The following is a 22,001-nucleotide window of genomic DNA, read 5'->3' on the forward strand; positions in this document are numbered from 1 at the left end:
GAACTTGATGTTATCTGCACAAAACCTCGTCGTTCTACTACCATAAACTCAGATCACTACACTGCAGAGACTTTAGATAATAAAATTTGATGTTTTATTTTGGAATGCATAAATAGCCACGCATTAACATTTAAAAGGCTCTCCACTTGACACCCTGCATTCCATTAAAAGCTGATTTAAGAGCTTTGGTGTCAGCCCATGAGGAATTGAGATACTCGTCTTCATCATTCTCTGCGAGTTTCTATATTGTGTACACGTTTTGATTAGCAATTTGAATCATCGAGTTTGTGACCCATATCACTCACTTTTTGCTCCTCCTGTTTTCTGTAGTAATACGCCATCATTTCTTTCTGTTGTTGCTCAGAAATGGGTGCTTCTCGCAGTGGCGGTCCCTGACCTCGCTAGTTAATTGAGCAATGTCATTTAAAAGTAGATAAAACATTGATTTAACGGTATATCAGCAGAATATTTAAATGTTGAATGAATCAAACCTTTATACCTTTTGTAGCTTGACAATAATCTTAGTTTTATCATTTTTACCAATATAGTCGCACAGTTTCTTCTCTCGCTGTAGCTCTTTGTTGGCCCACCAAATAGAGGCGTCTTTTGAATCTATAATTTCCTTTGAAGCCTAAAAATTGAAATGCAGACAATATAAGCAACAATTTAATAGCTAGTAATATAGCTATTTAGCAATATGGAAATATATACTACACTGACCGCTGTTCCAGATAGATCCTCAGTGTCCTCTAAGATATCGCGAAGTGGTTCCCACTCTGGAAATCCTTCTGGGTGCACAATGCAAAACGCACCACGAATGTCATCCAACAGTGACTTTAAAACATCCAATTTGAGCGAAACTCCTTTAGTGATTTGATCCTAGTTGATACACAATGGGATGTATGTCATTAGTATGAGTGAGAATGGCTTGATCAACAAGCCCAATTCAAGCCAAATTACTTTTGAGATTGCATCCGTGGCGGCGTTGAGTGTTGTGACAATCACATTGGCAGCTGCTTCTCCCATTGCTAAATCATGATAGTAATCAAACCCAATAGTTTAAAATGACTATATACCCAATAGCATTTTCAAACATACAGCCAAATAGACTATGCGTATCGTTGACATTACCTTGACCTACACGTCGACCACTTGGGTCGGGGTTATCATAAAACATGAATCCGTTCTTATAGATCTCATTTCTAGGCTTATCTGGCAGTTCAGTATCAGGACTCGAAAACTTTTCCAACTGCTCTTCAGTGTATCCTTGTTCATTGTCTGGTTTCAATGGACCATATTTGATAAACTCCTCGGCACCTAGATGAGCCATTGAATGGCAAGGATTACAATAGGTGTATGAATGATAGCATCAACGTTGTTTACACGTATGTATACAATGGCATTAGTTTGTTATTTATCCAACTCAACATTACAAGTACAATAGTTTGAATTTCCGAGTACTTTTTCCAATTCAAATCAGAGAATTAAACGTACATGAAAGCAGGCGACCAATACGCAGACGAAGGTTGTAAATAGTGGCAATAGAAGGAACAAGGTCAGCCAAATCAGAGACTACTGGAGCCTCAAACAGAAACATAGAATCTTCTGCACGTTTGACATGAATGACGACCATTTTTGAATAGATTCAAGACAGATGCAATATGCAAGGCTCAAAAGTCCGATTATTTAGTGGCATAGCAGACATCACGTGGCTAGTTTTAACAGCTTTAAATTCCAATCGGAATATGACTAGCCTAACAGCATAATCTTGCTGGAATCATTCTATTAACCAACTGAAAGTGTCATTACGCTTTCTGGTTTGCTATAATTTAAACACTGAGACTGCAAATCATTTAAGCTTTTGAAAATACATTCGAATTCTTTTTTCAATGTAATTTGTATCCACTTTAATCACCACGTTTGACCATATGCGGTTCATTCAGCACAGATTCGTATCTGATTGCTTGGCAGTGTTGTCAAAAAGTGAACTAACAGTTCACGTGACATGCTGCTTAATTCGATTTGATCCAAGCCTGCAACTTGTTGCTCAAAAGACTGCAGATGATTGCCAATTCTTCAAATGTATGCCATATGAATGACCGCTAATTCGTTTGCACTAATATATGCTTAAAATCAAACCACCCTCTTTTAAAAGTATTCAACTGTCATTGATAGTGTGCTAATTTATTCAATTCTTGGAATCTAAACATGCCATCTGTACTTTATTGTTCAATGCCGGATAACCGCATGCAACGCACTCCTATGACAACGGCCTTTCTATTCAAAGGCTATTGCCCGCCGTGCAATGCAAGAAAGGCGTGAGAGGGAGAGCAGGCGTCAACAAAACATGCGCGAGGACATGGTAAAGCATTTACAGAGGGACACGCTCATCAAGACAACATTGAGTTCTGACAATCGCGTTGAGCAAGTTCGCCTTCATCGTGCGCAAAAGCTTCAAGAGCAGGAGCAAGAGACATACAACTATTTAATGGAGGTAAATTGATTGAAATGGGTTAATTGAAAAAACTATTAGTGTGTGAATCAACGGTGTTGAGATTGTCTTGCTAACATGTAATGACAACCCAACCACGGATTGCTGGGTGCTATAGGATGACCAACGTCAAAAAGATATCAAAGACAACCTCAAATTTGAAGAGGAGCTATTAGAAGAAATGGGACGCATTCAACATGAGCGGGTGAAGGAGCAAAAGTTGCGCCAATCTATCCGTGAAAATAGCGTGGAATTGAGAGAGTTGGAAAAAAAATTAAACTATGCTTATATGAACAAGGAGCGCTCACTTCAGTTACAAGAAAAACAGTTGATTTCAAAGCAATCCAAAGTAAGTGATACTGACGACCATTCCTGGTGTTTTTGTTGAAAGTACCATTAACCGGCCGACTGGTATATTTCTTATCAATATAGATTCAAGAAGATACAGTTATTGCGGAAATGAATGCTCATTCCTATAAAGAGTATGCCAAAGAGGTAGACAAACAACGTAAAGCACAAGAGAGAAACATAGAATATCATCAAGCCCTGAATAATCAACTCGCAGAGGCAGAAGTTAAGAAGCAGCAGGAGTATGAGCAATTTCTTAAAGAAAAGGCTGTTGTTGACGAGATTGTTAAACGAATTCTTGAAGAAAACGAGCGGTATGCCTACTTGATGTCGAACCAACTCTATCTATAAAATCACTAATATTGGGTTTAAATTATAAATATGACCAGTGAATCAAATCTGCGCTTGGAAAAGCAGAATGAAACCAAGCAGTTTATTGAGGCTTTCATGAAAGAACGTGAGCATTGGCGTCAAATGGAACAGGAGCGTCAAAATCTCGAAAATCAGCGCATTCAAGAGTATGCCCATCTTCAATATCAGCGCGAGGCTCTTCTTGAAAATAAAAGGCAAACAGTGGCTGCTGGAAAGAACGCTATATACGATAAAGTAAGTCGAAATTGTTTCACACTGCTTTCATATTGTCTGGCAAACTTTTGGTATGATGTCTATTTTAGTTGAGCTCACAGTTTTTTCTTGATAAAGCTTGCTGCTGAAATACAGTTTAAAGAAAAAGAAAAACTTGAGTTGGAAGAGCTACGAATTGATCTTGCACAGGAAGAACAAGAAGCAGTCGCTCGTAAACGCGATCAAGATACGCTAGAACAGCGAATTCGGAAGCGTCTAGAGCTGATTGACGCATACCAAATGCAAATGCAAGATAAGAGAAGACGCATGGAGGAGGAGCGAGTTGATGAAGAGCAGTTTAGACACAAAGTAAGTGGCATTTTGACATTTCTTGGCAGAGCCTCTAATATAAAAGCATGCTTTACACTAATTCTCTGATATGGACTTATCTATCAACCTTTTATGTATTTTTAATTTAGATGATGCTTAAATTTGCCGAAGATGACAAGCTTGATCAAATTAACCAACAAAAAAGGCGAATGAAGCAGATTGAGCACAAGCGTGCAGTTGACGCTTTAGTAGAAGATCGCCATAGAAGGGCTCAAGAGGATATTGAAAATCAGCGTATTGTTGCTCAAAAGGAGATTGAAATTGAGAAGTATCGCCAAACAGTCATTGAACAAGAAAGACAGCGCCTGCTTCTTGAACATGCATCCAAGCTTGTTGGATTCCTCCCAAAGGTAAAAGCTAGTCATTGGTGCTGTCATTTATAGAGTTTTGTATCATTAATTGTAAATATCTCTTACACTATAATGGCTCGTATTATTCTAGGGAGTATTGCGAGATGAAAAGGATTTGGGACTATTTGATGAAGAATTTCGTAAGCGCTTTGAAAAGCTATCGACTTGAGGTTTAGATAACCCAAAATAGCAATGGCTATATGTTTTTACCTTTTCACCACTTTTTCTAAAAGTAGCCACCTATCAAGAGTACAAAAATGTCTTTATTGATATTGTTCATTATTAAAGGTTTAATTTTTGATATCAGATACAACGTGTTGTGTCTTGACCAAGGCTGATATATCAATATTAGATATTTGTCAACTGTAATGGTGATTTAGTTTTTATTGGATCTAGACTTGACATTCATACGATTGTTGCATTTGACTTGCCAATCGTGTTTGAACTCGACAATAAACCGTATTTTTGGAATGCTAGAGTCGAAAATGACCAAGATTTGAGATAACATTGAATGTTATTAGCCTGATGTTCATTTTTCTCGGATTGATATGGCACAATGTTTAGTAAATTTGAATGGCATGGAACTGTCATGGATTTCTTTCATTGGATTTCAATGAAATGCAAGACATTTTACTGTAATTGCTCAATGCGAATGCTTTCAGACGCAACAATAAGTTGATGTTTTAAACAGCGAATTGACCAAGTTGGAAGTGCAAGACTGGAATTCAAGCGTCGTTTTGCTATTCAGAAAAGCCAACATTCCGATTGCGGTGGATAAGCCATAGCTGATTCAAGTTGCACATGCTATGGGCAGAATGGATATATACATGCTTTGCTTGTTGCTCTATTCACTTCCAAGTGGGTTTCCTCTGTTGAATTCTAGACATGACTGCAACTCTTTACATATTTCCAAATGCAGATATGCATCTCCACTTCAAGTTTCATTCGAGTCTGCCCCAGTCTGCTGTCCTAGTAGCCAGTCTGAATATGATCAAAAAACTTCAAAAGATCCAGCTGTTTCTGGTATGTTCTTGTTGGTGTGTTTCATGGATGTCAATAATGGTCTTGATACTGGAGCTCATTGGCAATTCTTGTCTATTTCAATCTTGAATACAAATGCAGGAGTCCCGTCTTACACACTGCAGAATGCTAACCATGGCCCGATAAAGGAGCACACATTGAAGTCACTAGCGAGCCAGATTACAAATATTGATTCAAATATCTTGACTGAAACAAGATCTGATTCAAGTACTGCAGGATCTGTCAGTGGTATGTAGATGCTGGGTTTCACATGCTTTGCATAGTTGCAAGTAGTTTAATCTGTTCAATGGTTTGGTAGTAATGTCTTTTAGCTATATTTCTACGCCTGTGCTTGTTTCTGTATCTATAGACACTACAGATTCACTACCAAAAAATGAGATTGAGCACTCCTTGACAGACAGCTTGGATTTTACACAATCTACCAATTCCGATGTAACATCAATAGCATCATTTGAAGTTGAAAGCAATGCAATCGCAGACTTGAATTCAAACCAAATTACCAAAACTACCTCATCTGATGATATGCGTCCAACTCAGCCGTCGCTGCCATCAGCACATCTACCCCCTCAAGTAAAGAATGAAAAGGAGCGATTCAATTACGCATCATTTGACTGTGGTGCACTTGTTCGCGCAGTTAATCCCGAGGCATCATCAGCAACGGCTATTCTATCTAATAGCAAAGATCAGTATATGCTTAACAAGTGTTCAACAAACAAGTTTGTCGAAGTCGAGCTATGCGAAGACATTCTGGTAGATACAATTATGTTGGCAAATTTGGAATTCTTCTCCTCTATATTCAAAGACTTCAAAGTTTATGTTGCCGATCGATATCCACCGATTACTGGCTGGAAAATCATTGGTACATTTACGGGAGAAAACTCGCGCGAACGGCAGGTAGAGTTCAATATTCGACTGTTTGAATCCCATTGACTGAAATGGCCATCAAAATTGACCTTGATTTACTACTGCACGCTAGATTTTTAAAATAGACCATCCTGCTTTTTGGGCAAGGTATTTGAGAATCGAATTCTTGACTCATTTTGGACAAGAGTTTTACTGTCCACTAACAATGCTCAAAGTATACGGGACAAGAATGATTGAGGATGTCAAGGCTGATGAGTATGATGATGACTTGAGTGGTACTGAAACTATTTTGCCGATTGTTCCAAAGCAGGATAGTGGAGACGCTTCGTTGAGCAAAGACTCGGTACCTTTGTCACAGGATTTGGATATCAAGGACACTACATCTTGCACTTTAAAAACATCTACAAAACTTTATTCCGACACCAGTATGCCAGAGACTGTTTTAAACGACAGTCCAACTGTAACATCGCTGCAGTCTGAGATGACTCGATCGAATACAAAAACTGAACTTGACCAATCGGCAAAAACACGACACGACAAGACTTTAAGCGAAAAAGATGAATTTGCTTCCATAGTATTGACAACTAGCACTTCTGGTGTACTTGATGAGAATGACACGACCTCAACCCTCTCGTCCAATTCAGAATTGACTGATTTAAGTCACACATCTATACCTGGGATAACACCAAGCGTTCAGCCTTCCTTCACTGGAAAAAAAGAAAGCATATTTAAAAACATCATAAAGAGACTGTCAGCTGTTGAAAAAAGCATTGCGTCCCAGCTCATTAGCACAGAAAAACACTACCAAGACTTGAATGATCGGCTTGAAAATTTCGAGGTTTTGCAAGCTAGTATTGTGGGCAAGCGTTTTGACTCTTACAAAGCTGGATACGATTTAGACTTTCAAACCATGGTAATGTTATCATATACCCTATAGTCGCAACACAGCTTCATAGTGCTATCATTATGCTAACATGTAATCTATTTATAGCTTGAGCTATTTGCCAAGAGAATGTCCGAACACGACAACGTACTCAAAGACAAGGTGCGACAGCTAGACGAAAAACTTTATATTGTCAACTCGCTGATTGAATCTCTAGAATTTCAGGTATGTAACTCAGTTTGTACTTTTTATGTACCTTTTAGTCTAGCAAGCTGACCCATGAGTTTTCTGAATGTATACCACGATCAATATAAATTTAGATTAACCGAAATATTATAGCCAATTTTTTGATTGTTATCATGATAATGCTGGGGAAAAATATCATTCAGCGCATCTTATCATTCTTATCATGGTGTTTGGAACTGTTGACCGATCGTAGTGTTAAAAATACAAACACTATTATATTTCAAAAAGAACGCCATGATGAATCAGGCTCTAGTTTGACGTCTCGGGAGTATCTCGATAATGTGCACTCGGCCGAGCCAGATGTAAATACGATCTTGTCCAGCAAAAGTGGCTTCCTGGTTTCAAACCAAGACCCACACATGCATGCTTTTTCAAATTTCGAGCAGGTATCTGCAGACAATCAAATAAGATTGCCATCTCTTCTTTCAGAATCTTCACATATCTTCGACAGTCCAGTATCTGATCGTGAAAACATGCATACGGTCGCTCAGATGAACACAACCCATTCTGCACAATCGATCTCATCAGAACTGACCCAATACCAACTATTGCTCAAGAAGGAAAAGTCATTACAGGGAATGGGATCTCCATCTATGTCATGCAACCCCAAGCGTCGCAAAAAAAGAAAATCTCCGCCCCGTATCAATGAATAGTAAAAAGCTGTCAAGGTTAATTTTTATCATTATTGTCTATAGTAACTGTGGTGGGCTGAGGTGGAGTCATAGTTTGTGGTTGAGAAAGTTCCTCCTGCACTAATCCACCTAGAGACCGTTCAAGCTCGTCTAGACGAGAACCCATAGTGTCCACTAATGCAGACAATAGATGGAATAGCATGTCCGAATCTCAGAATTAGCACTTATAGCAGTGAATTGACATTGCATTCGATCATGTATTCAAGCCCAACTTACTCTTTGTAAGGATATTCTTGGACATGTTTTCAAACTTTGACTGAAGCTGCTTCAATACTGTCTCGACCTATCAGTGTTGATATTTCAAGACAAGTGAGTTAGTGAAGCCTAGCGAATCACTTGAAACCCACTGGAATTGAACTCACATGGTTAGCTAAATCCACAGTAGGTTCCTCTGGCATCTTGTCCATTTCGGTCTGGCTATGAGCACTTTCGTTGTCCATGTTTATCGAGTCTTGGTTTGTCAAGATCAACTGCCATGCATTTCAATAGTTGGATCATCACGTGGCCAGTTGCACTAGCAAGTTGGACTGAATGCAATCGCTTAACACAAACTGTCTCCCCAACTCAATCTAACTCGATGATCTATATTGGCCTTAACCCAGCCAACCTATTTGACTGTATGGTTTAACATCATCTCAGTCCCTACAACACTCGCATATAAATAAATGACAGTGTCAAATGCTACTGATGCAACACAAATATTGAAACAAAGGTTTAATTGTGGAATTGACAATGTAGCTCGAAAACGTAGACGTGCGGATCAATCTGTGTTAAAAGTAGCAAAAAGTGGTATTTGATGTTTGAAGCAAAACCCACGACTATGACAAGAGAAAGATGACAAAGGATGATAGAATCCAAAGTTTGTCCTTTTGGGTGTTCTACGAGTCCGACTGATGTCCGCCAACCATTAGCACTTTCAAAAATGCTTGCTCAAATCTAACAGAATGGGTTAGCACAAGTCACAGCACGTGTAGATTCGCACTATGCTTTAAAGCAATTCACTCACTTGGTATTTTCAAAAATGGTTGCTGGGTTGTCACTGGGACATCGAAGAAAGTTTGGAGCAAATACCATGGCTAAATTTCCAACTGTCATCTTGGTAATGGGTTGGTTGCGTGCCTCGGCAATGATCTAATCAACATATTGCACAGCATAGTTTAGATCAGCACATTCATATAGAAAATATAAATCAATATGATGTAACAGACATGAATGCATACTTTAAGAAACTGAATCATGAATCGAACCACTTTACGATTGATATCTGAAAAATTCAATACAAGACACCAACGTCAACACATACTGCGCAGTAGCCAAGTAGTAAATTAAATATCTACGTACCTGGAAGTCCGTCAACAATTCGTATAGCAGGTATGTATAGATCTTGTGAGCTCACATGTCCATCCTGCTGTCCCACCTGAATGCATCCATCGTAGTATTCACCGGGAATCAAAGGCTCAGCAAGTTCTCGAAGCCACAACTTAAGAAGCGAACTAGGGGCGTTTGGATCTAAAAATTCAATCCAAAATAATCCAGTTAGCAACCTACTATGGGCCACCAAGTTGTCTTTTATACGCTGAAATATGAACCAAATAAATGGTGTATCAATAATAAAATACCATGAATTCCATCCATTCTATATTCGTCTTTATCAATGCGGCATCGAAGATCTATGTGACACGAGTTTGAAATATTAATAAACACGTAGATTAAACAAAATTGGTGTAAAAGGAACGCACCAGATACTGCCTCGGCATCACCAGGCACTCGAAAAATGCCTTCTGTTTGGCACCCATTGAGTGATAGAATAGCATCAGAAAGGAACAAGAGAATTCTTGGAAGCTCTAAAGTAGGCTGAGACTTTATTTGTCTCTCCATGATATTTTCCAACGTATCTCCAAACACCGAGTTTTTAAATGGAGCCTCCTACAAGTAAAATACAACCATATTGTTAAAAATAAAATCAAGTGGATAAAATTTAGCTAGTTAGTATAGAATATCAAAACTCAATCCAATAATTTACCAAAACTTGATTGATTTCTGCAGGTGTCATTGTACGACCTCTAGGACCAATACGACTCGTCCGTAAAAGACTTCCTGAAGTGTGGCGAATAATAGTATCAAGTTGGCTACCAGGTCCATCGATGCCAAAATGCTGCTGAATAAAGTTTTTCAAGTAGTTGTCCAAGTTTTTGGAAGGTGGGAATGTGGAACAGATGATATCCATTAGCTGCCAACCACGTTTAAGACTTTCGCTATAAAAGCAAAATATTGAGAATCTGCACCATATATCTGATGATCAGAATACAGAACCATGTGCTACCAATTCCTATACTTACTTGCTAGGATTTTTAGTTAATTGCTATAGGTTTTTGAAATGAATAGATTAGAAACGCCATGAGTCAACAACAGTACCACAATAACTTGTGTGAAGCTTATAATCAAACTATACGGGCATCGAAATAAATCTTATTTTTGTATTACCTTGCAAAGCTGTACACAAATCTCGTCTCGGAGACCACCTATACGAATTCCCTTTTCAAGAAGTTCCTGAATATCTACAAATTGTGACTCGAGAGATACTCTTGGATTCATGATTTTTTGAATTGCTTTAAAACATTTGATAGCATCTTTGTGAAGCGAAGGACGTAGTTGCATCAACGGTGCTTTAAGCGCGTCCTAAATAAGAAATCTAGTAAGCTACTGGCAAGCTGGTGGATAGGTTTGCTCAGCATTCAAGCATACCTTTTGAAAAATCAACATTTTTTCAAGAGGAACCTTTCTTCTAAATATTCCTCGGCGATGTTCTGAAAAATACTTTTTGGCAAAACCATCAATCTTGAATTGAGTGATGTCTTGTAATAGCTTTGGAGGCAAAGTGCGAAGACTAGATATGTATAAATAAGTAATGATTAGTAGCCAAAATACCTTTCAGAGCTATGACATGATATAGCATCAACTTACGATTGAAGAGCAGGCAGACTCATTGATTGAGTATTTTGAATATTATTTTGACTAAATGGATGCATAGCTTGAGCAGCATCTGAATTCCATTATATAAGCAGCATGAGTTTGACGTCGTAGTTGAAATTCAATCAGCCATAAGTATATCAAACCATTAAAATTACCTGGGCTATTTACCGGTCCAGAGATGCCCATGGAACGAGCGTTTTGCACTGCTGTTAGACTAGGAGTCGATCGCATCAATCCAGCATCTATATTGATCAAAAAATGACCAAAAGGTTAGTATACAATAAAATATTGATAGCAATCAAAGCACAGGCCTAAACCAGTTTCAAACTCTTATTGTCAGACAAATGTACTTGCTGTTGATATCTGATTTAGAAGGAAATCCAGAGTCTTTTGAAGGAGAATCAACTCGCATATCATGTATACCAGATACCAGATTTCCAGAATGAGATGATGCCTTTTGTGAATGGTGTTCTTTTGGAGAAGTTCCCATACGTGCTTGAAACATATTTTCATTTGACTATTTAAGAGTTGCCAAAAGGAATTCATTTGAAGGTCAGAAAAGTATCAATTTGTAAATCTTTTTTAAAACAAATTCATATAGATAAAATACTTACAGATCCACCAGTCTCGTAGTTGTTTGGAGTGTATGAAGTTGCTGGATTGAAAGAAAGTGATAGTCGCTTACCGATTGCAGAATTCTATCATATATGAAATTAATTTAAATGTGCAAGATGGATTTATAAACGATTAAAACATCAAGCCAGGAAGAGTATGGGCTGAATCAGTGATTTGAAAATCAATGACAACGCGACAAGTCAACCAACCTGAATCGCAATCAGCTAAATAATGATAAATTAAAATAATTAGCAGTTGGTTATTTATTGGTATATCAGCATATATACAGCCATATACTTACAGGTATAATTGTTCCAGTTGTTGGTCGAACCCATTCAGTTTGCCTCGTTTTAGTATTGTAGAAATATGGCTTGGATGGCAAATCATACCAACAAAAATAGATGAGTGTTAGCAGGTGATTACTCGATCATAATTTGATATGAAAGGCTACTTGACGATACTGAAATACCAGACAAGATGTAGTGGACTTACCAGCTTGTGTCCTTCATCAAAGAGCTCCCACCATTCTTGTCCAGTTGGGTCACGTGGTTCACTTTCAAGGTGGCAAACAAAGGCAGCGAAAGAGGCGTTTGGCAATAGCAATCCATAGGCAAGTATACAGAGCAATGTCCCGTGTGAGCATAGGATATGTCATGATCAAAAGAATGGGTTAGCTGCATTAAAAACGTATATTAACTTTATAGTGCATTGAGACGGGATGGGTTGCAAGTAAATGTAGTGGCTATTGAATTGCTAAGCTGAAAAGCTAACGTGTATAGAACCCCATTATGAAATAGGATAACAAGCGCTAATCTGAGCCAATACAACAAGTCATCAGCAGGAACAGTCTAATCTGAAAAAGGAATAAAATCATGGGTTTCTGCAGATACCTATACTAATGGTATAGGTATTCACTCAATATAAATAGATTGCCATGTTGGAAGAATCCAGATAACACGAGTTGAATAAGGTCGGTGCATCAAAAGAAGCTGATTGCTTACATGCGAGCATTCTGAGGCAATTCCCAACTGCATTCTCCTGATAGCAGATTGGCATAGAAGGTTTTGCCAGTTTGAGGATCAGTGATTTCACAGAATGTAGTAGATGAGGTTCTCCGTAACCCATTTGCAATGATGGGCATTATAGGATTGTTGGATACTGAAGGGCGTCCTAAATGCATAGGTGAGCTCATGGTAAGTGTAGCAGCAGCGAAAATCCAAAAACAAGGGATGACTCGGCTTGACGATTAGAACAGTAGTTGACAACCAGATGGTGAGCTACGGATGGTTTTGTTGTGTTCGTGTTTTTGATTGCACATTGTTAGATTTAGGGTATATTCCCCACTCTAGTTATACCGACCAGTCCCTAATTCACTGTGTTTTGTGCTGCCATCATTTGCCATCGAATTCATTTGTCAAATTCAAACAGCATGACTGGAAACCATGTTCAGTCTTTTGTAGGTCGGGTCATTGGCACTGCCATGCAAAAGACAATCAAAGTCAGAGTAGAACGAGTAAAGATCCATCCTATTGTTCTCAAGGTCAGTCTCAAACTTGTGATATTTTATTCTATATAGAATTACATTCTTTTGATTGCCCCACTTATCTACGTCAAATCCATCTAATGACTTTTAATGCTTTTGGAAATCAAATAGCCGATTCGTAGACATAAAAACTTTTTGGTTCATGACGAAACCAGCCAGTGTGTCGTGGGCGACTGGGTTCGTATAAACTCTTGCACAAAGATCAGCAAACTCAAAAGTTTCACATTAGGAGAAATAGTTAAACCTGCAGATCGTTTCATTGATGATGAAGGAAAACTTCACACACAAGGGGCTTTAAAACAGTAGACTAGCATGTTGACTAGATTTGTTGTCTCGAATCATCGATTTCTTACAGCTATCTCAGTATCCATCGCAATCGTTTTAAATCCGTACTCGCGTAAAATGAAACACTTTTCTGTATTTATCTTGTATTGATTGTTTTGCTCCAGAGGAAACAATGGTTAAATATTCGTTGTTATTCGAAATTGATGATTTCTTTCATAGAAACTCCCAATTATTTGGTGTTTGGAATTGCTCGACGCACAAAGCTATTATTTATTACACTAACGTCATTTGCTGCAGGATTTCAAAATCAATAGTAAGAGGTTGTGTGGTATAGTTTCAATCCTCGTACCGTATGTTGAGCAGCTGGTAAACCATGTCTAATCAGGCAGATGGTTTGTGGAATGGAATGTGTCCAGTAAATTGACGCCAATCAAACATGACTGTTTATCTTGTATTTCGGCACTTATCCAGTGTTTCATTTACGTGAATATGGCTGTAAATCCAATCATTGAGTAACCTAGCTATTTGTTTTTATTCTTTTTAACCATATAGTATTGTATTACTTGCGATAGTCTCGATTAAATGCATGATCGGATTTTGGGCAAACAATGCCACAAGGTCGATACATTTTGAGGATAAAATGCGAGTTGCGAAGCGCTTTGCAGACAGCAGTAAGAAATACTGCCTCTCCATACGTAAACCTAAGTGGAGTATCTAGTCATGCCAAAAAATAACATATTTTATGGATCAAGATAAATGGTTGTAGATTAGTATCATGCTTATATCTTGACAAAAACATAAAGTCGGCATGTACAAGTAGATATAAACTTACGAGATCTAACCCAGAATCCTCTCCATAAGGATTGGATTCGAGTAGATGCCTTGTTTCGTGTCTTTGCCTTTTCAGCGCAAACTCTTTTATATAGTACTTTGCGCCAAGCTCGCTGAATAATGTATGCGCTGCGAATCTCCAAAAGACTATGTCTAAAGTGTAATTTGGGTTAGACTAAAATCTATTTGGGCAATATTATATGCAATAAAGAACAAATAATCACATCCTAAAGATATTCCTACCTTGCTTTTGCAATGACACTTCCAAGTTCAGTAAGCTTTTTCCGAATATCAGGTCGAAGTAGCCTTCGCAATGCAAATCCTAGCATATTAAAGTGATTATATTTTCATTTTAGTCAAGTAGTTATTGATTGCATTATATCAACACGTTGAAAATCTTACCTCTGTACACTCTTTGAATGTTTGTGGCTGCCTTGTTTCTCTGTAAAATTAACACATAATGATACGTATTAAATTTCAAGTAAATGCTAGATACAGTGTTTGGTATTGGAACTTGCTCTTCTGGTTTCGTTAATCTCGGCCATTCGACTGTGTAGAGGACGCCACCACCGAATAATCCGATTGGCAGCAGCATGCAGATCTTTCAATATCTAGTTAGCCGACGCAAATACAAATTTAAAGATTTTGAACCCAAAGCAAAGCACAAATTTTACCTTCAATCTTGGTCTGATACTTTGATGCAAGAGGAGAGTTTTTAAACATATGCCAATGTCTCCATTTTCGTTGAATAACTGTTGCTGCTCGATGAAGTTCTGGAATAGGCTGTTGGTAAATACATCCTGATATAGATTTCAGCCCAAAAAGTGTAGTTTAGCATCATGTTTAATTCTAGTGTATTCAACAACGACGTCATATTCAGGTAAAATAAACTACTAGATAAGAGAATCTGTATAATAAACTCCTAATCTCATAATGTGATTGGTGCCAATCCGCATCACATTTACTAGGCAATATTGTGCTCTGAACAATGTTTAAAGCAGCATTCCTATTTTTGTTTTAGCAAACTCCACATCCTTGAAACTTGTTCAATATCCAATTCTTACTCCATCCCATTCAAACATTATAATATTTGATGATTGGCATGAAAACAACCGTTGCATTCTTAGGACATACAGTCATTAGTTTTTTGAATTAGAACGCGAACCGGAATTTTTAGGATCAAGAGTTTGATTGACAATAGTTGGACTCAATATCTAGATTTCAATGAATAATTTTGAAAATCGTACAATGCATGCTAAATAAGGACAATCTCAATTCAAAAACATGGTTCAATTGTGTGCATCATATGATGGCGCTGTGTTTTGAAGAATTGAGAATGCCAATTAAAGTCAACTGTAGTAGGAAAGCGCAATGAATATTCAAACATTGCTTATTTCAGAGTAAAAGAGGCAATAAATTCAAGATAATGTTCCATTTTACATGAATACAGCTGTAAAGCTAAAATGTTTAAATCGATACTTACGCAGCAATGCAGCCCATATAAACATTTTTTTTCTCCAAAATTTTTGAATTTGCTCGGCTGATTCGTTTTTAATTTGGCGAATTTTACGCAACTTCTTTCTGGCCATTCGTTGAATCTTGACAGCGGCAGCATACTGTTCCTGCTTGATCTTTTCTCGCATTTGATGTCCTTTGAATCTTCTCCAAGCTAAAATACAATTACAGGTCAAAATGGGCCAGGCCAACTTAATAAACAATTTGGCAAATAAATATATCAAATGAAAACATTACCTCTTTGCAATCTAGTTGCAGCCAGTGATCGGCGATATACTGATGGAGGAAACTGTGAAAAGCTTTTGATAGCATCTGGGATATGCGACACACGAAAGTAATTTTTTTCAAGCGACTAATTCACCATTTACATGAAACAATAATGGCAACGTTTAGTCTATCAATATACAAGTAAATAAAGTGTATGACTTGCCATGTGCAGTTTTTCATCTTCTTCTTGTGATAATCGCTCGCGGTTTGCATTAGCTCCCGATATTTCCAGAATAGATACGAGGTCAATTCCTGAATTCAATATAAAACCCAATGGTTAGCATAAATGATTGTCAGCATCCATAAAATTTTATTTTACCTTTGGTTGAATGTGGCTGTATCAAGTTATTCATTGGCAGAGCATTAACATGAAAACTAAAAGGCTTATCCCCAAAATTCACTCGAATAAATGGTCTTTCTTCTATGCTAATTTCATCTGGAAATGTAAAAGAGATTGGAAATACAAAAAATCAATCATGAGGCATGTATACACCCATATAGAAACTGTATATATGGATATATACCTTGAACGGAAAACGTTGGTATTAATTGATTTGTTAAAATCAAGTGTCTAAAATAAGGAATATTGCTGTCAAACCCTCTCTCCTACATCCAGACACAATTACGCGCAAAAAGCATACTACTGTACTTTTGTCGTTCCTGTTCGTAGGAATCAAATGCACTTGCACTATGTCCAAATGCGACATGGGCAACGTTTCCATTCAATACCAAATTTATGGATCCGGCGTGTAGATCAACCATTACACCCCATGTTTTAATTCCGATGGGCAAAGTAGATTGTGCCAAGTCATGAACATATCTATAGTTCAAAATACTATATATCAGTGAAAAATAAAAGGCTTATTCAAGCCTGCGGTTATCAATTACCGAAGTTTTTCGCCATCCATGAATATCGATCCGTCATTTCCAAATCCAAAACTAAACGAGTCCATACCCGGATATGCAGTATTGTTGAGTACCTTGACATGCCGGCCAGTCGAGAAGCCTATTGTTGATAACCTAGTTAAATACGTGTATTTCTTTCAAAGATTGTGCATAATCTATCATTTACCGATTCTCCATTTAGTTTTTGGCAGAGTAGTCCATTCAAAATAATAGCGATGCTCCGTTTCTAGTTTCTTATATACCTGGCTCAAAATGTCCAATGCCAGTTTATGGTCCAGTATCACCGAGTCCTCATTTGCAGGATCCATACTATAACCCAACGATAATATCCTTTTTTTAAGTATTTGTACTCCATATAATGGAAAGGCTAGAATAGTTGCTTGAAGCTGGTGGGTGGGATGAACCAGATCAATTGTGCGAGCCAAAACATGTATATAGGAAAGACTGTCTGCATCTTTGCTTATGTGTCGGATTTGTTCTATGGACTGATGAACCAAGTCTTGCACAAGTGGCTTGGAAAACAATTTGATTGCCCACGGTCCGCAGGTAGCATACACGGTATACCATTGCTCTGGATCGCGCACAGCCATATCGTCTTCTATTTCTTTAATCTGGAATTCTAGTCTGCTTGGAAAAACATTGATCCGTTTCATTTTCTTTGGTGAAATCAATGTGATCTATTTTAAAGTACAGACGATTTAAAAGGTAACTATTTTGAAACAAATCATTTAATTGTCAAGATCATTCATATTACTTTGTTGTTAAAAAACCCAGGCACGTCATCATGGTCACACAATCCAGAAGTGATTGCTTCTTTGCATAGTTTTGCCAAATTGTTGCGCTCAAATGTTTGAATGACTTCCATATTTGAGTCTGAAATCAGTTCACCGAAACGACCAATCATTCCAGGCCTATGTACAATGTTTTACAATAGAAAGTTCAAATCATGTGCTGCTATAGTTTGACTAGACTATTAAAAATCAATCTATACTGTACCCCGCTTGGAAAAGTAATCGCAGATCCCGTCGCGATTGAAGTCGTCGTTTCCAAATAAACTGTGTAAAGTCATCCTTGTGTGTTTGCATCATGTTATTTAGCTCTATAATAGTGCTGCGCTGTTATTTATACACACATTTTATTTTTACAATTCCTTATTGTAACGCAAATAAGCTTGCCTTTTTCATCACTGACTCTACTAACAAGCCGTGTTCGTAGCATCTGTTTTCGAAGTCCAATGTTGATAATACCCATAGCTGCTTCTGTTCCCAAAAGTGCCAATTCATCATCCTGTTTAGACTTTTCAGTCATTTCCTGAAAACACGCACATCATACACATCCATTAGAATAGCATGTTAAAGCCAATATATCCTTTACTGACAACATGAAGTAATCAAATCTGGACTAAACAGTATCAAGTATAAAATAAAATAAACCATACTTTGAGTTCATTATAATCTTGATTACGTTTGAATATGGCTTCTTGACGTTGAGATTCTTCCAATTGTTTTAGCTGCCCACATAGTTCGTGGATATATTGGAATTCTTTCTGAAAATGGGTTGGTGGTTGAAACTTTCGTGGTGCTCTATAAATAAGCGTCAAAATAGTGAGTTTCAATAGTCAACTTATACACTTGAACAGTCGTCTCAAGTATGCATGAGCTCATCCTACTTTTGGACATTCATGGATTGATGAGGATTGAAATCAGTCCAAGTCGGTAGAACGCGTTTTACAGTTGTGTTCACAATAAAACTTTACTCATCCTGTAAAGAGTATTTTACTTTGAAATAAGCAATGATTGATTATTTGTTGCATTTCCATACTAGAGATTGATACTCTTGATTCTTTAATGGACACAACATTCATGTGATGCATACTTTAATACAATTCTATGAAAACTCATTCTTGGTGTATTCTGAATCTCAGATACGTTTTAACTCAAGAAGACAAAGATTGCAGGAATGCAATTATGCATGCCAATCACTAAAATATCAGTTGAAACATGTTTAGTAGATTTCACGAGATTGTATTTTTGCACCCTTATTAGCGATTTATTTTACGTGAATGTAAATGATTTTTACTGTTATCAGCATCATCAACCACAGCTATGGCCATATTTGAACCTGCTGTTGCATTCCATCTACTGCAGACTTTCTCTTCAGATGAATTGACTTTTTTACAGAAAGAACTGTCGGATCATCTGGCTGAACATCAGATTCAATCTCCTTCTTTCGACCAAATCGTCAGTCTAACCCGCAAGATTCAGGCATTCCAACTATCACATAACTCCTCATCGTCATTATCTCCTATTCGTATTCCAACTAAACTATTTAAAAACACTGCTAAGAACGGTTCCTTGTTTGAAATATTAAAGTCTGCTGCCCTTCAATCTCCGTCTTCTCCTTGGGATAATGCTCGTTTCCAAGACCCTGCTCAGGCGGATATTGACTGCATGTGTCTGTTAAAGATATCTGAGAATCTGCAGCGATCTGGCCATTGGAAACTACCATTGATTTACTTTGCAAGCTCGGTGCCTGACCATGTTAGACAAAAGTATATTCCTGCAATATATATGATGCAAGGTATTTCCATGTTATCTGACCTTGATGAATTTGTAAATCCATCAGCTTCAATTTTGCTAAAACTACCATTATTAGGATGTGTTTCAGATAAAATGGTCAATCAAGTCACACATGTTATTCAAGGTGATGATTGCATTGACGAGGAAGATGATCGAAATATCTACTTTAGAACACTGGAAATGAAGGACGAATTTTGCTTACTGCACTACTGGTAAGAGTTGTTTGAACCAGTTTTTGAATGGTTTCTGGCTTATTGGTTCCAACATTTATGTTTTCAAAATGCATAGGTTTTTACCCGACTCTGCTGATGTATGGGTTCCAAGAAGTAGCAGCGAATTTTCAGATCCAGAGGTATACACATTATGTGGCTATAGTTTCTCATAATTGACCCACCTTTATTCAGATATACTGTTGTTACTTTGCTATCATTTTCAGGAACATCAAGATCACGAAGAACCATTCGTTGTAACTGTTCGATGGATCAAGGACACCATCAAGTTTCGAGAATGGATGGTGAATTCCATTGTTTGACTATTCATGACTGTATTTACAATGCCATTTTTGCTAATCCATCGTTTTTCAATACGGATCAATAACGCTGCTGCTAATCAGAATGAAGATGATTATGAGATTGACAATCCAGATGAACTATCCGATGTTTCGTCTGCATGTGCTGAATTACAAACTTCACACGAAGAAGTTCAGAATGAACCCATCAACGATATACTTAATACAGAGGAGCTACAATCAGACCAACAATTCTACGAAGATTTCAATTGCCCGGATACTTTTGAAGCTACTGAGCTTAATGATGATCAGGACTATAAAATTGATTCTGGTGACGAGGATATAGATGGCGACAATCGCGATTTATTTCAATCCGATAATGCGTTGTTGGGTCATGGTTTGAATTTCAAAATGACTCAAAATGACTACTATGATTCTACCTTGCAGTACCACGATTTGTTCATCTGGCGAGTTGCAACAACAAATTTGGATCGTCGTCTTCAAGTAAAAGTAAAACGACACGAGTATGAGCCTTGGCCTAATGGAGTATTGCTTAATATCTCCTTACCCGCCATGCTTCGTCGAAAAGATCATATTCACAGTACAAACACTACACCATCTTCCAAGAGCAAGCTACCTGCCTGGTTCTCTGCAGAAAGTGTTCATGAAATAGAGTCTCAGGCATTTCATGACATAGAAATGTATACGTTAATTAGAAATCAGATTTTGGATATAGCGCACAACTCCTCTGAAAAAGTTTGTATTGTCGATTGCTGCAATCAAATTCAATCTGATACTATGTATGTTGCACTGGTACATGCGTTTCTTGAATATCACAACATTATAAATACAAAGGTATTATATGCTGGATCATTGTACACTGTTTACGTATTTTTGATTTTGTAGCTAATCAGACTACCATACAATTGATTCTACAGAGCTCTGACAACTCTGAGCCAACTGCATCGTCGGTAGCAGATATACCTTTATTGCGTGGCGATACATACTTGCTTCTTGCATCAACAACGCCGTCGGATCCAGAAAAACTAATATATGATCAGCAATACAAAGATCTTTTTCCGTCACCCCCACTAGCAACTCCGTATTGGAAAAGTTTCTGTGCTGTGTGCAATGCAGATAGCTCAAGTTTAAGTTATCACTGTGTCAAATTAGATGGATTTTCCATTTGTCGCGAGTGTTTTGTTTCTGGGCGATATCCATCCGATTTTTCAAGCAATAGTTTTGTACGACTTCATGGTTTACGATGCGACTCGGAAATACCAGATCAACCTACTTGGTCAGATGAAGAAACTTTACGGCTTTTAGATGCTATACATTTGTATGGATTTCAATGGAGTTTAGTTGCCGACGCTGTACAAACTAAATCAAAAACAGAATGTATCGAGTATTTTTTGCAGCTGCCTATAGGCGAGTTACCAACATCCAATTTGTGCGGTGCACCTACTAATTTTGAAGCAGCCGATAAACCAACCCAGCGGAACTTGGATGAGCTTAAACTTTTAGCTCAGCAAATAATTGGAGATGCGCCAAATCCACTCATGTCATTGATTCACTTGCTTTCTGTTGCCGTACAACCCGTGTTGGCATCTGAAGCTGCCCATGCTGCCATTCAGGCTATGTTTGGAACTGCTGACTATCCTGTGCAAAATTCAAAGCATGATATTCATCAACTATCAATGACTGCAACAGTGGAAGCTTTGCGTAGTGCATTGGATTTTGCTGACAGACTTGTAAAAAAAGACGAAGCTACTCTTGAAATTTTAGTGCATGAATTGACAGAATTACAGTTGCAACGAATTCAACTGAAATTGAATCATCTTGAAAATATATATCATATGTAGCTTATTTCTATTTTTTAATCGGACGTAATGGTCTGATAAATTTGATTTGCCATCATATTCACGTAAAATAAAACATTTATTTATCTTGTTTTGAACTAGACCATGGTTAAATACTCGTTGCATTTTTCTATTAAAAATTGACTATGTATTCAATAAACACAACTTCCACTATATGATACACACAATCAACCTATAGTTTTAAACTGAGATTGTCCTTTTTTACATGCATTGCACAATCACTAGATTCA

At 37.6% G+C, this 22,001-nt stretch overlaps 8 protein-coding genes across 8 annotated transcripts; 3 read left to right on the forward strand and 5 right to left on the reverse strand.

Moving 5' to 3' along the window:
- Positions 1–130: 130 nt before the first annotated feature.
- Positions 131–1,638, reverse strand: BATDEDRAFT_91385 (uncharacterized protein; the record flags this gene model as incomplete). Its single annotated transcript, XM_006681753.1, has 7 exons — positions 1,495–1,638; positions 1,132–1,317; positions 961–1,028; positions 721–879; positions 500–631; positions 306–401; positions 131–241 (listed from the first exon to the last, which is right to left on the reverse strand). Exons 1-7 carry the CDS (start codon positions 1,631–1,633, stop codon positions 131–133), a joined length of 891 nt encoding a protein of 296 aa, XP_006681816.1. The 5' UTR covers positions 1,634–1,638.
- A 3,426-nt stretch (positions 1,639–5,064) lies between these two features.
- On the forward strand, positions 5,065–7,245 carry BATDEDRAFT_27399 (uncharacterized protein; the record flags this gene model as incomplete). Its single annotated transcript, XM_006681607.1, has 6 exons — positions 5,065–5,166; positions 5,313–5,412; positions 5,534–6,078; positions 6,161–6,961; positions 7,040–7,156; positions 7,195–7,245. 6 exons carry the CDS (start codon positions 5,065–5,067, stop codon positions 7,243–7,245), a joined length of 1,716 nt encoding a protein of 571 aa, XP_006681670.1.
- Positions 7,246–7,846: 601 nt separating this feature from the next.
- Positions 7,847–8,309, reverse strand: BATDEDRAFT_91506 (uncharacterized protein; the record flags this gene model as incomplete). The annotated part of the gene is made up of 3 exons (XM_006681754.1): positions 7,847–7,983; positions 8,086–8,152; positions 8,232–8,309. The coding sequence occupies 3 exons, from the start codon at positions 8,307–8,309 to the stop codon at positions 7,847–7,849; spliced, it is 282 nt and encodes a 93-aa protein (XP_006681817.1).
- A 263-nt stretch (positions 8,310–8,572) lies between these two features.
- Positions 8,573–12,649, reverse strand: BATDEDRAFT_91387 (uncharacterized protein; the record flags this gene model as incomplete). The annotated part of the gene is made up of 17 exons (XM_006681755.1): positions 8,573–8,805; positions 8,876–9,000; positions 9,090–9,133; positions 9,211–9,378; positions 9,489–9,539; positions 9,609–9,795; positions 9,893–10,124; positions 10,209–10,231; positions 10,354–10,548; positions 10,615–10,756; positions 10,834–10,912; positions 10,998–11,084; positions 11,266–11,359; positions 11,457–11,540; positions 11,667–11,681; positions 11,950–12,010; positions 12,459–12,649. 17 exons carry the CDS (start codon positions 12,647–12,649, stop codon positions 8,748–8,750), a joined length of 1,836 nt encoding a protein of 611 aa, XP_006681818.1. The 3' UTR covers positions 8,573–8,747.
- A 237-nt stretch (positions 12,650–12,886) lies between these two features.
- BATDEDRAFT_91576 (mitochondrial 37S ribosomal protein MRPS17) lies at positions 12,887–13,306 on the forward strand (the record flags this gene model as incomplete). Its single annotated transcript, XM_006681702.1, has 2 exons — positions 12,887–12,997; positions 13,112–13,306. 2 exons carry the CDS (start codon positions 12,887–12,889, stop codon positions 13,304–13,306), a joined length of 306 nt encoding a protein of 101 aa, XP_006681765.1.
- A 485-nt stretch (positions 13,307–13,791) lies between these two features.
- Positions 13,792–17,892, reverse strand: BATDEDRAFT_91388 (uncharacterized protein; the record flags this gene model as incomplete). Its single annotated transcript, XM_006681756.1, has 15 exons — positions 13,792–13,999; positions 14,118–14,269; positions 14,360–14,438; positions 14,519–14,558; positions 14,635–14,717; positions 14,791–14,916; positions 15,600–15,785; positions 15,869–15,983; positions 16,038–16,150; positions 16,218–16,334; positions 16,525–16,718; positions 16,787–16,904; positions 16,971–17,481; positions 17,559–17,715; positions 17,801–17,892. 15 exons carry the CDS (start codon positions 17,890–17,892, stop codon positions 13,845–13,847), a joined length of 2,238 nt encoding a protein of 745 aa, XP_006681819.1. The 3' UTR covers positions 13,792–13,844.
- A 34-nt stretch (positions 17,893–17,926) lies between these two features.
- Positions 17,927–18,487, reverse strand: BATDEDRAFT_91505 (uncharacterized protein; the record flags this gene model as incomplete). Its single annotated transcript, XM_006681757.1, has 3 exons — positions 17,927–18,115; positions 18,243–18,387; positions 18,474–18,487. The coding sequence occupies 3 exons, from the start codon at positions 18,485–18,487 to the stop codon at positions 17,927–17,929; spliced, it is 348 nt and encodes a 115-aa protein (XP_006681820.1).
- Positions 18,488–18,909: 422 nt separating this feature from the next.
- On the forward strand, positions 18,910–21,753 carry BATDEDRAFT_27403 (uncharacterized protein; the record flags this gene model as incomplete). The annotated part of the gene is made up of 6 exons (XM_006681608.1): positions 18,910–19,384; positions 19,460–19,595; positions 19,672–19,735; positions 19,820–19,897; positions 19,997–20,746; positions 20,830–21,753. The coding sequence occupies 6 exons, from the start codon at positions 18,910–18,912 to the stop codon at positions 21,751–21,753; spliced, it is 2,427 nt and encodes an 808-aa protein (XP_006681671.1).
- Positions 21,754–22,001: the final 248 nt, after the last annotated feature.

Source organism: Batrachochytrium dendrobatidis (genome assembly GCF_000203795.2).
Source record: "Batrachochytrium dendrobatidis JAM81 unplaced genomic scaffold BATDEscaffold_13, whole genome shotgun sequence".
NCBI lineage: Eukaryota > Fungi > Chytridiomycota > Chytridiomycetes > Rhizophydiales > Batrachochytrium > Batrachochytrium dendrobatidis.